This window comes from Chanos chanos, chromosome 4, assembly GCF_902362185.1.
Source record: "Chanos chanos chromosome 4, fChaCha1.1, whole genome shotgun sequence".
NCBI lineage: Eukaryota > Metazoa > Chordata > Actinopteri > Gonorynchiformes > Chanidae > Chanos > Chanos chanos.
Window position 1 is genome coordinate 35,103,013 of NC_044498.1, and position 14,831 is coordinate 35,117,843.

Here is a 14,831-nt window from a genome sequence, read left to right on the forward strand (position 1 = left end):
ATTAGACTAATAGAGTAAAACCACAGATAACCATCTCCTGTAACCTAAAGCCATGTTTTTCATCTTGGTTTCAAAGTACCATCCTCCTAGACATTTCATTTGTGAGTATTAACAGTGGAGTCAATGAACCTCAGTGTTTTTCCCCCCTGTAAAGTACTTCTGTTTCGTAAGGAGAGGACAATAGCATTTCAGTTTAAAACAACTTGTTATTGAGTCATACTTAGGCTTGGATTCAAAGAAAAGAATCCCCAAAGGTCTTTGTATATATATATATATATGTGTGTGTGTGTGTGTGTGTGTGTATACGCACACACACACACACACATATATATATATACACATATAAAATTCAACGTAATGTATTTTAAGGAAAGACCAAAATCAACAGACCAGAATGATTTGGCTGAGAGGGAGAAAATGTCTAATTTTTTTGGAGGGATGGGTGAGTCATATCCTAATCACATACTTAAACATGACGGCACAATATAGAACGTATTCATGATCATATGTTATGTAAAACAAAACACTTTTAGTTGTTCATTTGCTGTACCACGTGGTTTGTCAAAAAAAAAGGCAAATTTTATTTCTCACATGTTTGCAGGGAACTTCAAACCATTGTCTGACCGTATTTGTTTGATCCCCGAAGCATGCAATTCCATGCCAGAAAGATGTTGTCATATATTTCATTTCAATATTTTGATTTTTGTGCTTTGGATATTGTGGATGTATCTTGAGCTGTGTTTGCCAACAGTCCTCTCACTGATCCGTGCACCCTTACTACATCAGCACAGTTACAAAAGCTAGAGCTATTTGTCATTCATTTAATATGTCAAAACACAGCATCTACAGAATACAAGACTGATACATCAGCGTGTCTTTTCTGATCAACTGTGTTTTATGCCTAAAACATCAGACCATGTTTCATTTGCTGGTAGCTCTTACAGTTTCTTCATTAATTAAGAATACGCTTTGTCATACGCCATTTGCAGCATAAAATGCCATTCTACATTTCATCCCAGACATTCATTCTGAGAGATTATGTGGTGATGATACTGACAGTTCCTCAGGTTTAAGCTCTTACCGTCAAAACTAAGTCATGATGAGAAACCTACTGAGTAGCAATCACTTCGACCCTTTGTCCACTTTAATAATTCAATTAAATTCTAAAGGGTCAAAAAGAAAACATAAGGGGTGGCAATAGCTTAGATGTAAGGGAACAGAACCAGCAGCACTATGATCGGGGGTTCAGTTCATGATACAATTGAAAAAAAAAACCCTTTATACTGGGTAGTAGCTGGTAGGGATCCCTGTGTGCTGTTGACGCATCTTCAGCAAAGCACTTAAATTCCTCCATATCCAGAGATGCTGCACCACTGGCTTGCACTCTGACTGGATGGAGGATAGATCTCTCCCCATAGATATATTTAGATTTATCAGAGATAAAGCAGATGGCACAATGGACAATGAGATAGATTGTAATGTACTCTACCCTTGCTGTCAGACAGTATTCATATACTGCACCCTTTGTCTTCACAGTGGGTGATCTCAGTTCCAAGAGTTCCTACTGCCATCTAGAGAACAGATAAATACTTGCTCCTGTAGTCTGTTGACTTAAGAGTAGTACAAAGACAATATTGTGGTGAATAAAAATGTAAATAGATATATATTGATATTTAATGATATGAATAAATCAATATGTAATTATATGAATAATGTTTACTGATATATATTGGAATTAGTCACTCAGGATAAGGACTAAGAGGCAAATACTACACATATCAGTTTATGCAGGTAAACTGAACTGGGTAAATTAATCTGGCTGTTACAATAAAACATTCATATGTATTTGAACCAATAGAAACAAACAAATAAACAAACAAACAAAAAATAATTTCCAGGTGGTTTTTAATCCTTTTAATCCAGATCCCACAGAATTTTATGCTATCATAGTGATAATTCTACATGATCCTACCTTCAACTAACTGTAGGGAAAAGGCTAATTTATGAGTTATGCCATCCTGTGTCTATGAATACAGTCTGTCTAGGACTAACACTATGATCTGTCTTTGTTGTTCCCTATTACTGCTTGCACTGAATAAGAGCAAAGAGGAAAGTTATGCACTAAATGTCTAGTATTTTAATTGATGCAACATAATATAAAGAACATTACAGAGGCAATTTGTTGGTTGAATTTAATAGCTCTATTTTTGCATGTGATCTGCTTGCATGTCATGCTCTCACAAACTGTATATAGTTTATTGAATCAATATAGGGGGTTGTATATCTGTGAAACTTTTATGCCGCTCACTTTAATTAATGCTCTGAAATTTGATTTGTAATAAATTTTTTCTTCTCATATGGACACTTGTGTGGTATTTCAGATGCTGTAAATTGTGTGTGCATGTGTGCCTGTGTGTGTGTGAGAGAGAGAGGGAGGGAGAGAGAGAGAGAGAGAGAGAGAGAGAGAGAGAGAGAGAGAGAGAGAGAGCGCACATGCTTGAATTAAGACAGTGAAAGTTCTAGAAGAAATTTAGAGTGAGAGATTAGATGCACTCGTTCCTCTGATGTTTTAACCTTACAATAAATCTTTCACCAATCAGGGCTCAGGGATAAATCAGACGCCAAGACACTCTCGCCCTGCGCTTGTAAGAGGCCTAAATCCCACAGTCAGATTATCTCCAAACCCTGACACCTACTCCAGGTAATGGATAAATTCAGCCGACCCAACAAATCGATCCATCATTTTGAATCAAAATTTAACAAACGCTAAACGGTCGAGTGAATCAGTGCAGTTTGTAAGATCTCATCATAATAATGAGGCATGGACATCAGTTTATGGGGAGATATGGCTCGTGCAAATATAGAGAGATGCTACTCAAATTTGGGAATGTTTGCAGGTAGTTCATAAAAGAAATTAGCACGACATAAATTTCAGCAACTGGATTACTAATTGTGAGGGATTCTTACCTCCAGCTGTACATCAGCGAATGGGAGGCAGTGTACTGACGTAAAAGATTACCATGGTTACAGGTTTGTGTCATTCATCCGGGTGATTCCAGATCCATGAACTTGTGTCTCTTGTTGAGCTGAGATTTTGTTGTTGCCACTGTACTGTCAGAGCGAAGGAAAGCGCAGTTGAAAGAATAATCGACAGCAAATGCCTGACTACTCAGAACTGGATTGTGCATTTTTGTACAATTGCAGGCTAAAGCCGCGTTAGCTGACCAGCCCAAACACCACACGGTGGTATTGTTTTTATCATGGCCGATGACAGTGAATGGGTCCTGGAGAGCATTGCGGGATACCTAGGAAGTCCCGAATGGATGATACCAGTCACCGATTTTATGGAAAACAAGTGCTCGGGTAATTTCTCTCTTAGCTATTCATATCCTATTAAGTAGCACAATACCCATTGCTTTGTATGCCTATATCATATCTAATTTAGGAATGCGTAGACCGTGTAGTTAGCCAATAGTTGCACCTTGAGCATCAGTGTGGTGCGGGCGCAGCGTGGGTCAACGATAGCAAACATAGCCATGCTTGGTTTTGTTGGCGAAGTTTCGCTTTCATTGCTCTATTCCCTTCTACTTCGCAAATAAGTTATCAGCTGACGTGTTATTTCCTAACAGTTTTAATTGTTTAGCTACTCTGGAGGAGCAAAGGCAAGCCAGCTTAAGCAAGTTGATGTAAAGAGGCAGTAGCTACCTTCTGGAATTTCAAAGAGGACTAGGCCTGGGAAAGAGTGTTGTCCCCAACGCATTCTCAAGTCGATCTTTTAAAGTCATTATGCTAGGAAGGAGTTAGGAAGAATATTTAAAGAACAGTTTCACGATTTGACAATGTTGCTCGAATGCAAGCTTTGTTCATGTCCAGACACTGAAACTTGCTCCATCAAACAAATCTGTCTAGCACGTGGAATATATCAGAATGTATCTGCAGTAGGAATGCAGATTTAGACCTGAAATGACTTTTGTCTTATGAAAAAGACTGGTGGGTCATAGCTCATTTACACGTGTCTACGCAGTCGCAGTGATTTTAAATTACAACAGATGAAGTAAACACAAAGCAATTGTTTGAAATGAAGGGGCTGCACTTAAATTACAGTGAGTTCAGTGAATTATGCAACCATGGGTCTCTTTTGATTTTTCAGTGTTCGATGATGAAGATGAAAATAAACTGACCTATACAGAAATTCATCAGCAATACAAAGAACTGGTGGGTAAAGAAGTGGATAATGCCTGTGATTGTTCATTTACAACAGTTTATATCATGACCAATAATTATTGATACAAAAATTGCGTAATATAAATATTAGTTATTTCTGTGAAGTACGATTTTGGTAATAGAACGATACTTAAAGTACCAAAATAGCATAATTGGACTAAATATATCATACCTTCGGTGTGAATTCAGATTTGGTTACAGTCACAAGATTCACCTCCCATTTCTCATCTAGGTAGAGAAACTGCTTGAAAACTATATGCAAGAGGTCGGAATTAATGAGCAACAGTTTCTGGAAGCATGCTCCTCCCCTTTCGCCAAGTCCAAAACATTGCAGGTAAGAATATGCTCTTTCTTATTATTTTTCTCAGGAGTTGTCTTGGAAGCACAACAAAGTATTACCTCTCCCCAACTGTCATCTAAACAAGCAAGAGCAGAGAGAGGCTAGCTCTGAGTCATGCTGAAACCATATTAGTAGAAAAGGGCATCTGTTTACACTGACAGTTACCACTGTTTAAATATGTGTTTGTTAAAGAGGAACCTTTTGTGCCCCTGGCTTTTCCTACCAATGAAGACATGCTTCTTTCTTTGCTAGAAAGTGCTGATATTACCGTCTGTAGATACAAAGGATTATTGACTTCCTGTGAGGCCAGGCTTAGCTATGCTTTCCCTTTAACATTATTAGGAAGATCTTGCTCTAGTGTTACTGGATGTCCTTTTCTTGTCTTTGAGGAAGGTCGTTAAGTGTTAGTTATATTCTTATGCTGGTTAGGTTACGCATTTACTGGCCTATATACTGGAGCGCATTTGAGTGTCTTTCTGAGACATTGTGGTATTCAGAGCTTAGGTCTTGAACGGGTCTGGACAAAGCGTAACTTGTTCCCAGCATGCAGATGTCTGTTCGTAGCCCACAGGGGGATCTTATCTCATCTGTTGGGACCTGGTGCTCATGATCATGTTGTTGCAATGTTACTGTGAGAGTTAAAGCTCAGGTGACCTTAAAGTCTAAGGGGTTTAATCGACACCTCTATGGCAGAGTGTAACCTGTAAGGCTTAACTTGATGTGTAAGTGTAATATACGACATTGAGGATCTAATCAATCTACCATATTTGAGATATTTAATATAACGGACCTCTTGTATTAATGTTTTCTAGAAATCTTCTTTCATTTTCAGAAAAATGCTAAGTTGGATAAAGGGAGTGCATATAAGAAACCAGCCTGAGATTTATAGAAGATGAATACGCACTTGATTCTGTGTCCTCACATACATTCACCAGTTGTACTTAATTTGGATGGGCCTACATGGGAATGTTAATCATAGTTAGAATAAGTCAATGCTTCGATAATCCCATAAAATATAAGATGAGTTTAGAATCCTAAGCTTTTAATTAAATTTGAAAGAAAAAAAGAAGTCATAAGTGAGGAAAATAAACATAAAAGAACAAATAAAAGATTATTTTGTTCTGAGATAGTGGTATTGTTGATTATGATTATGAAGGTGACTTATTGACTGAGTGACTAGTGACAAATTGTCGGTTTAACTCCAGTATGCTTTTAGGTTAATTGGATTTCTCCAAAGCATTGGAAAACATAAAACACCTCTTGTGCCTTTGGGTCTACACCTGGTATTTAGCACCTGCACGTTTTGTTCTTAATGAAGAATGCTTGAAAAGAAAATATTGGTCAAGAATGAAAGAGTCCCTAAATTTTACTAATATCATACAGTGAAATCTAATCACATATCATACAATCATATCGCAAGATCATACATCAAGCTGATATGATTGCCTAATGCAAAAATCACAGCTTAGAGACAAGGGATTGTCAGGGAATCTTTTGTTTTGCCAGCACTGTAGTTTAAAGGGTTAAGCTCTCTTTGGCTCAGGTAAACTGGCCTGTGAAGAGATTACTGGGCCAGCTCTGAATTGGGTTACTTAGGCAGAGGATATGACTGTAGAGAGCTATTCCTGCATTGGAGTGACATTTAGTCCCAGCTGTGGCTTCGGAGACTTACCTGAGCTAGAAAAAGCCCTTGGCTTGATTAAGTTACCAGGAGACTGAGAATCTAGGCCTTGGACAGTGAGAACAGATGAATGACATAGCTCTGACCCATTTTTTTCTAAGTACCATCTTAAGACTAGTAAATTCACAATGTACAGACACCCTGCAATATAAACATCAGAAGAATACTGATGATTTAACCTGTGCTGTCGTGACTTCCTATGCAATGAGTGTTGTCAGGTGCCAATTAATGAATTGCTGACTCATCACGTAAGAAGATTTGCAAGAGTAGAAAGAAACATACCATGTAAGCTCCTGTGACGTTGCTTAATGACTAGCAGAGTGGTTCTTACCAACTGTGATTTGGAGTATAGAAAGTTTGATACTTAGAGATATTCTGTCAATTTAAAAATATTTTTGCATTTTAAATGACCGGCTCCAGTTTTCACCAATGAGGAATGATATGATGTCTCGTCTTGACTTTAGTCTTTTTCCATTGTTTCTCATTCTGGTAGCAAATTAGCTGCAGATATAATTAACGTTATATACTTTTTTGCAGACTGTTTTCCAGCCCGTCCTGGCCACGGATGACTTCCAAATATTCCGGTCCCTCATGGTTCAGAAGAACATGGAGCTGCAGCTGCAGGCCTTGCGTGTCATAAAAGAGAGAAACGGTACTCCATACATCCTATCAGGACATATCCTACTTACTGACATCTTGACAGACTATACCCTCGGGACGTTTGCTACCGTCTGCATGGGCAGGAATTACCGAAGCAGACTTGCTCTTTGATTGTACGCACCTTTCTCAAATGTTGAGTCGACAAACCTTATGGCAGAAATGGAGCTTGAATTAGAGCCTTGATAAGATTTGATTGGATTTGATAAGACTGTGACATACAAATTTGTAATATGAACTGAAAAGCAAGCGGTCTGATTTGTTCCAGTGGATTTCCTGCGTTGATCAAATTATATCCATTTGTGCTCCTCTTTACATCAATGAAAGGATGATCTTTGTCTTAATGAGGGACACAGAACAGAGCAGTCTATGAGTTTCTTGTCATCAGGCCATACATTGAACCAGCTCCCTGGTATATTAGTGGTTCAAATGAGGTCAGTGATGTTGAGTTTTCTCTGTGTGTCTATGCTAGGTGCTCTTCCTGAGTGTCTCACGGACGGAGCCGATATGATGAGTGAGCTGGAGCAGCAGGAGATGAGGATCCTACAGGAGGTCTTGAAGTATGTTAACACACAGATCGGACCTGAACTGACAAACGTGATACCCATTTGAGTTATAGTTATCTAAATGTGACCACTAATGTGGATGAAACCTCACTCTTATTATAAACAAATAGTAAAACTTGCACCACTGAATCCTGATGAATCAACACACCAATGCAGTTCTTAAATGACCTCACTTTTTCGATCTTTTGAGATCTCATAGACAGTTCACAAACACTGCCACTTATTTTCCTAATCATCAATGATAATGAACAAGAGTGTTATATGGTAGTTCACTGGAGATGTACTGTTAAAATTGTCCTAGATAATACATTCTCTCCTCTGTAGGCAAGTGTAACTCACCTTCTAATGGGATTGATGTAGTTTAAGATAAGCCAAGTATATAAAGGAGTGTGTCTATACGGAGTTAAGCCACTTAAGGTTTCACCAATATTGGTTTGCGGTATTTCTACTCAAAGGCAGCTGAGTAAATGGTATTTCTATCCTATTTTGGGCTCTTTGTCTTCTGTCAGCCTTGGCTCCATTTCTTTTGGTTTAGTGATGGAGCCTTGCGGTGTGTTTGCCATCCTCTTCCTCCCATCGGCATTGGCATCAGTTGCGTTCTCAAAGGAGGTCACAGAGATACTGTATCAGCTTTAAGTTATTGAGCATGCTCCTGATGGCCTCAGGAAATTCTAGCTTTTTAGTTCAATATGTCTGTTGGACCTTTTTGAATTTCGTTTTTCTGTGTCATGGATGTATATAGTCGTAGCCCATCTCTGCTTCATAAGTCAGTCTTGGTTATAAATCCGGAAGATGCAGGGCAGTTTAATTAAGATGGTAATGAAATCCATTAAGAGATCACCAAGAGTGTTAGGGTACAGATCCTATCAGACAGTGGTCTGGATTTCAGTTACTAGAATGGTCTAACCCTGAAATGTCGTCTTTGTAACGATACTTGCTGAAAAGTTTCTGTAACCATGGTTTGAATGGAAGGATTATGTAATCACAGGCACTCAGGTTCAGCTAAAAATATTTCTTGGGTCTCTCTCTCCCTCTCCCTCTCTTTCTCTCTCCGTTTAAGTCTGCGAGCTTCTGGAACCTTCCCCACATCAGCTATGTTCTTGCAGAAGAGGACAGGAAAAAACTCAAACTGCTGTGCAGTGTCCACTCAATGCACAGAACATTACTCTGTGCTTAATATAGCAGATTCTGCATCTTTAAATATTTTATTTCAGAAAGGTTAAACTTTAAATATTAAATATTTCACATAATAATAATAATAGTAATAATGATACAAGTTTCTTTAGAGCCCAATATCACTATTTATAGTCTCAAAGGGCTTTACACGTCCACAACAAAGTCAAAATTATATCATCCATAAGTTAGAGAAAATAAGTAAGTCTTTAGTTTAGTTTTAAAGATATGAAGAGAGTTTGCCTCCCTTATTTCTGTAGTTGGACCATTCCAGAGGAGGGGAGAGCGGTAGGAAAAGGCTTGGTAGCCAGCAGACCTCTTTTTAACTCTTGGAACGACTAATAGTCCAGAATCTTGAGAGCTCAGGGTGCGAGGGGGGTTATGGGTTGTAATTAAGTCAGATAGGTAGGCTGGCACAAGCCCATGTAGAATTTTATATGTTAATAAGAGGACCTTAAAATCTGCCCTTGCATGAATTGGGAGCCAATGAAGGGAAGCCAGGGCAGGTGTAATGTGGTCAGTCTTCCTTGTTCTGGTCAGGATTCTTGCAGCAGCATTCTGGACCAGCTTAAGACTTTTGGTACTAGAGGCAGGCAGCCCAGAGTACAGAACACTGCAGTAATTGAGGCAAGATGTGACAAATGCGTGAACAGTGGTTTCTGCACCAGCCATACTTAGACAGGGCCTAATTTTAGCGATATTACAGAGGTGATAAAAAGCACTTTTAGTTGTGTTTTTGATATGAGTGACTAGTGAGAAACTAGAGTCAAAGAACACACCAAGGTTTTTAGCTGTAGTTTTGAGAGATGATGCAGTTGTCAATTTAGGGTAAGATCACTAAAAAGATGCTTATGCATAGTGGGACCAATGACCAGCATTTCAGTCTTTCTTGCGTTAAGCATCAGGAAATTTGAAGACATACAACCGTTAATAGCACAAAGAGAAGCCTCAAGGTTAGCCAATTCAGAGCGGTCATTGTGCTTGATAGGTAAGAAAATCTGAGTATCATCAGTATAACAATGGAAGTTAATGTTGTAACTACGAATAATGTCACCCAGAGGGAGCATGTACATAGAGAATAGGAGAGGGCCAAGGACCAACCCCTGAGGATCACCATAGTTATGATCACGGCACAGTAATCAGAGGTCACATTATTGTAGTGGACACACTGCTTTGTCTCTGAGAGATAAGATTTAAACCAAGAGAGCGCCAGGCCACAAATGCCAATTTGATTTTTCAGGCACTTTAACAATATGGTGTGATCGACTGTGTCAAATGCAACACTCAGATCAAGTAGAATAAGAATAGCACCAGCGTCCATGGCTAACAAAAGATCGTTAGTTACTCTAGTAAGCACGGTTTCAGTAGAATGAAAACGTCTGAGGCCTGACTGACACATTTCAAACAGACTGTTAGAGGACATATGAGCTACAAGCTGAGCAGCTACAATTTTTTCAAAGTATTTTTGAATATTTAAGGCTTCAGGGTCAAGTTTTGGTTCTTTAAGTAAAGGCCTGATCATGGCCATTTTAAAAGCGGAGGGTAAAACGCCAGGTTTAAGTGACATATTTAGAAGGTTAAGCATTGTTGGGCCAAAGACCAAGAAAAGCTCTGTGTAAAGTTTAGCAGGTAGAGGGTCAAGCAGGCAAGAGGCTGGTTCAGCAGAGTGCACCAATTTGAACAGTGCGTCTAGAGACACCGGGTTAAATTGAGTTAAAGGGTGCACATCCTGATTAATCTCAGGCACAATGACGGAGAGCGTTCAAGCAGGCTGATTTGATAGATTAATTTGAATATCACCATGCATTGAGTCTATTTTTTGAAAGAAAAATTCAACAAAATAATTTGCGGTGAAAGGGTTAGATTGAGGGGAGTGATTCTGGGTAAGTTTAGATACTGTACCAAATGGAACCTGGGGTTATTTTTGTTAAGATTAATGATATCCGAATAATAAGTGGATTTGGCTGTGGAGAGGGCACACGTATAATCACTCAGGCTGTCGTTTCAGGCAAGGCGGAAGACCTCTACTTTAGTGGTCTGCCATTTTCGTTCCAGTCTCCTACACACCTGCTTAGCGCACAGGTATTATTATTAAACCAAGGTGTTCAGTGTTTATGCTTATTTTCTATAGTTAATGGTGCTGCCATATCTAAAGCATTACAGAGGGTAGAATTGATTCTGTCCGTCAAATCGCTCAAAGACCCTTGCTGATCATTGAAAGAGTTGAGAGCAGTAGGAAGCAGGTCAGCGAGTGCAGCAGTGGTGGAAACACTAATGCGATGGCAGCTACGAACCGTGGCAGAGACAACTGGCGTGAACAGGAGAGTTACCTGGGAAGTAATAAGAAAATGGTCTGAGAGGGCAGTGGAGTAAGGAGAGATGACTACGTGAGAGACGTCTAGTCCACAAGCTAGAATAAGATCCAAAGTGTTGCCATTGGAATGAGTGGGTCCGTGGACATACTTGTTAAAGCTAAAAGTGTCTATGATAGCTGTAAAAGCTTTATTAAGAGAATCAGAAGTGTTATTGATGTGGATATTAAAGTTGCCCAGTATCAGGATTTTATCCACTTTAGTAATAATAACAGAGATGAATTCAGAAAACTCATCTAGAAATTGACTATAGGGCCCCGGGGGCTGAGACAGTACTACTATGAGGAAAGATGAGGTAGTGCAGGATTGCTTCACGGAGAGCAGCTCAAAGGTTAAAGAAAGTTAGATAAGCTAAGGGTGTTAGGAGAAAATTTAGTATTATAGATTAGTGCTACACCCCCCCCCCCCCTTTCTTTGTTGCCCTAGCAGCATAAGAAAAGGAGTAGTTAGGGGGTGAAGCTTCATTTAAAGGGAGAAAAACATCTGACTTTAACCAAGTTTCACACAAACCCATCATGCCAAGGCTAAGATTACTGATCAGGTCACATAAAGGACGCTTGTGTATATATGTGAAAGCTTAATTTCTTTCTGTGTCTTCTGTGTGCAGGAGGTCAAAGGAGGAGTATGACGAGGAGGTGGCCAGGAGGCTGCAGTTTGAGGAGGAAATAGGGTGTACATCCAGTGGCTCTTCTGCTGACAAAAATGGCTTTGACTCTGAAGCTTCTGCCTCTGCCCAGTCTACCAGCTCTGTAAGCAAGATTGTTCATTATTGCCCTCTGGAAATACAAATGTCAAACCCAAGGACTGCAGGCTGAATAAGGCCCGCCACCTCATGAATTTACCAGAAATAATACTGATACAGTCCATCGTAGGCCAAACAACTGAAATATTTATATTAGAGCAGTGTTTCACATTTCACATTTTCAAAAATATGTGCTTCATTCTGCTTTCAGAGCCTAGAATATTTGATGCAACCTATGCTAATCTAGAGTAGAGGCATGTATTTAAGTAAAGAGAGAAATTTATAGACTGGCAGTTTATGGCTCTTTGAGGGCACACAAAAATGACACTGGGCTGGGCTGAAAGTGAGTTTGACACCCCTGCTCTAGAACACACATGAACCTTTATGTCCCCCCTCCCCCCAAACTTTAAAATCACAATCCATGATGCATGAAAATTAACATTGTGCATGATTAATGTATTGTTTCATAAATGTTTTACTAACTCAAGTGAAGCATCAGTTCTCAGGGCTGATTTTTGTGGAGCCCCAGGATACCCAAGATTTAAGACACCTCATTTTGGGCTCTGGGCCCAGGACCTTATATTCTCCCACTATATATTCAAACTTTAGCCACCACAGCCATGGTCAACTCTGTATTAAATGTTATTAAATCATTTGATGAAATGGTTTGCTCTGCTCTTCTGTTTTCCTCTCTGAAATAATGTAATGACTTGTGTAGTTGTCCCTGTCTCTGAAATGACTTGATGAATAAACATCATGTGTTTTTCTCCCCCCCCCCCCTACTCTAGATTGACAATATGTCATCAAAGAAAACCGAGAAGCAAGATCAGCTAAGGTCTGCTGAAAACGGTGAACCAAGTTCAGCCAAAACAAACACTGTATCCTCTGACAAGCGTTCATTAGGTAACTCAAACCCTCCAGTCAGTCCATTTAACACAAATATCTGAGTCCGTTTCTATCCTCATTTCATGTTTAATGGTTTCAGGCATTCAGACAAAGAGAGTGTGTGTGAGTGAGTGTTTCCTATGAAGTTCACTGTTTCCCTATAGACCAGCTTGTGCTCTGTGTCTGCTCTTTCAGTTTTGTTATGTAAGACTAAAAGTGTATATGTGTACTGTTTTATTAGTCTCAATTTACCATCATTAGTGTATTAAACTGTTCAGAGAGAGCCTTATATTTGTAACAGAAGGCTTAAAAATCAAGCCTGTCTCATACAGGGAAGGACAGCGGCGAAAGGAAGACGCTTCCAGCCGTGACAGCTCCAGTCAAGGGCTCTGAGCCTCCAGCCACACTGAAGGAGAAGAGTGGCAGGCAGACAGTCGAGAGCTATCTGGCTGAGGCGCAGAGGGAGGCTGGTATCTCCAGACCCTTTAATGTGAGTCATCTACTACTATCCGTAGCAGAGCCAAACTCAATACAGGTGTAGCTGTCTGTCTGCTGGCTCCACTCCAGTCTTTTGTCCTGAAAGAATTGATTAGAGTTCTGTCTAATCAGGCGTCTCTTTCTCCCTCTCTCTCCCTCTCCCTCTCTCTCTCTCTCTCTGTGTCTGTCTCTCTCTCTATCTGTCTGTCTTTCTCTGTGTGCATATGTGTTTGTGTTTCATTTGCTCTGATGCGCAGGAATTGTCAGCGACAGAGCAAGAACAGCTGCAGGAAAGAGCGCGGTACCTGAGACAGCAGAGGGACAAACTGCAGGCCCTGAAAAAAGAGCAGAGACCCAAGCAACCTCCAGCCGAGGAGCCCACGGCTGCTCCAGCCCCCGCACCCACACCCACCACACAGGTAAGGCCTGCATCTCCTTAAGTACTCAGTATCTTGGCAGTGTAGCAGTCCTGTCACTAAGAAGGTAATTGCGCACAGGTAATTCAGAACAGTCAGAATCCTCTTGTCATTCTGGAAGCTACCACAATGTACTTAGACTCTGCTGTATTTCAGTCTGACTGCAGACTGAATTCCCTCTGTGAAGATTCTAATTGTAGGGGTGTTAAAGTAATCAGAGAATTATATTAATTAGATTAATTAATTCTAATCTGTTTATATTTATATCTATATCTAATTTATTCTAATTTGAGTTAGAACTAGATATAAGTACATCAAATATTGAAACAGGAGTATTGCGGTTCTCTTCTCTTATTTTATATTTTCTGTTAAACTCGTGTCATTTCTGTCTTCAATGCCAATCTAAGGGAGGTGTACCAAAAAAGACTGTCCGTTCTAGTATTGCCAATGGTTCTCACCCTCAGAATGCAGCCCATGTGGGACAGAGTCAAAAGGTGATCTGTACTGTGATTTAGGATGTTCTCTGTGTCCTGTAGCCATACCCTTCTCCTGAGAAATGCCTCCTTTTCACCCACACCTCCTGTAGAGACCTCCTTTTTGAAGAGCCTAGAACATATAAGTTGAGAGCGTTTGATGCCTTTTCTACTGCCCATCACAACCGTATCTTAAAATCTATTGTGTTTAGATTTTTGTGCTTTTTTTTCTCATTCAAAGGAAATCTCAGTGGAAGAAAAAAAGAAGTTGCAGAAAAGGAAACACTTGGCAGAAAAACTAAAAGAGGAAGTCATCAAGAAGTAACAGTGTTTGAAAAGCATGGAGTAAGGATCAGTTGTGCTGTAAAGAGATGGACTGAAAGAACTGGACTCTGATGAACAGTGCAATAGAACCAATGCACTTTGATGGAAATTAAAGTGTTTCAGACTTTTGATTAGTCTTAATTTAAACCATGTATTGAAAACATGTAATATCTTGTATAAGATGTGCTGTTTAATAAAAACAATTTTGTATTTTTTTTTTTTTGTGGACCTGGTAGTACAGAGTTGCTATCTGAGACAGTTAGCATTTTTTATAGACAGTTTCTGTTGCTGTTGTCAGATTGCTCTCACAGGACCTAATTAAATGTATTACCTTAGCTCAGTGCTGTTAGCAACATGCATGATTCAGCTGACAACTAAAAATCGCAACTGTGTTCCCCCGACCTCCCCCCCCCCCCCATGGAGAATGGATAAGTATCTAAGCAGTTAATACAAACGTGTACAGCTCATTCAAGTTTTCTCAACCTCCTAGGCACTCATATT

The 14,831-nt window shown here is 39.6% G+C and overlaps 1 protein-coding gene across 1 annotated transcript; it reads left to right on the forward strand.

Annotated features, from left to right (window-relative positions):
- The first annotated feature begins 3,260 nt into the window (after positions 1-3,260).
- On the forward strand, positions 3,261-14,331 carry cfap36 (cilia and flagella associated protein 36). Its single transcript, XM_030772688.1, has 10 exons — positions 3,261-3,363; positions 4,151-4,215; positions 4,457-4,558; positions 6,783-6,897; positions 7,375-7,462; positions 11,621-11,762; positions 12,544-12,658; positions 12,973-13,130; positions 13,375-13,536; positions 14,248-14,331. The coding sequence occupies exons 1-10, from the start codon at positions 3,261-3,263 to the stop codon at positions 14,329-14,331; spliced, it is 1,134 nt and encodes a 377-aa protein (XP_030628548.1).
- The last annotated feature ends 500 nt before the right edge of the window (positions 14,332-14,831 follow it).

Bases quoted from the DNA above. Each gene is read 5' to 3' on its own strand.
- cfap36 (XM_030772688.1), top strand. From the start codon at position 3,261: ATGGCCGATGACAGTGAATGGGTCCTGGAGAGCATTGCGGGATACCTA. The intron at 13,131-13,374 runs GTGAGTCATCTA...TCTGATGCGCAG, and splicing joins GTATCTCCAGACCCTTTAAT to GAATTGTCAGCGACAGAGCA. The intron at 13,537-14,247 runs GTAAGGCCTGCA...TCTCATTCAAAG, and splicing joins CACCCACACCCACCACACAG to GAAATCTCAGTGGAAGAAAA.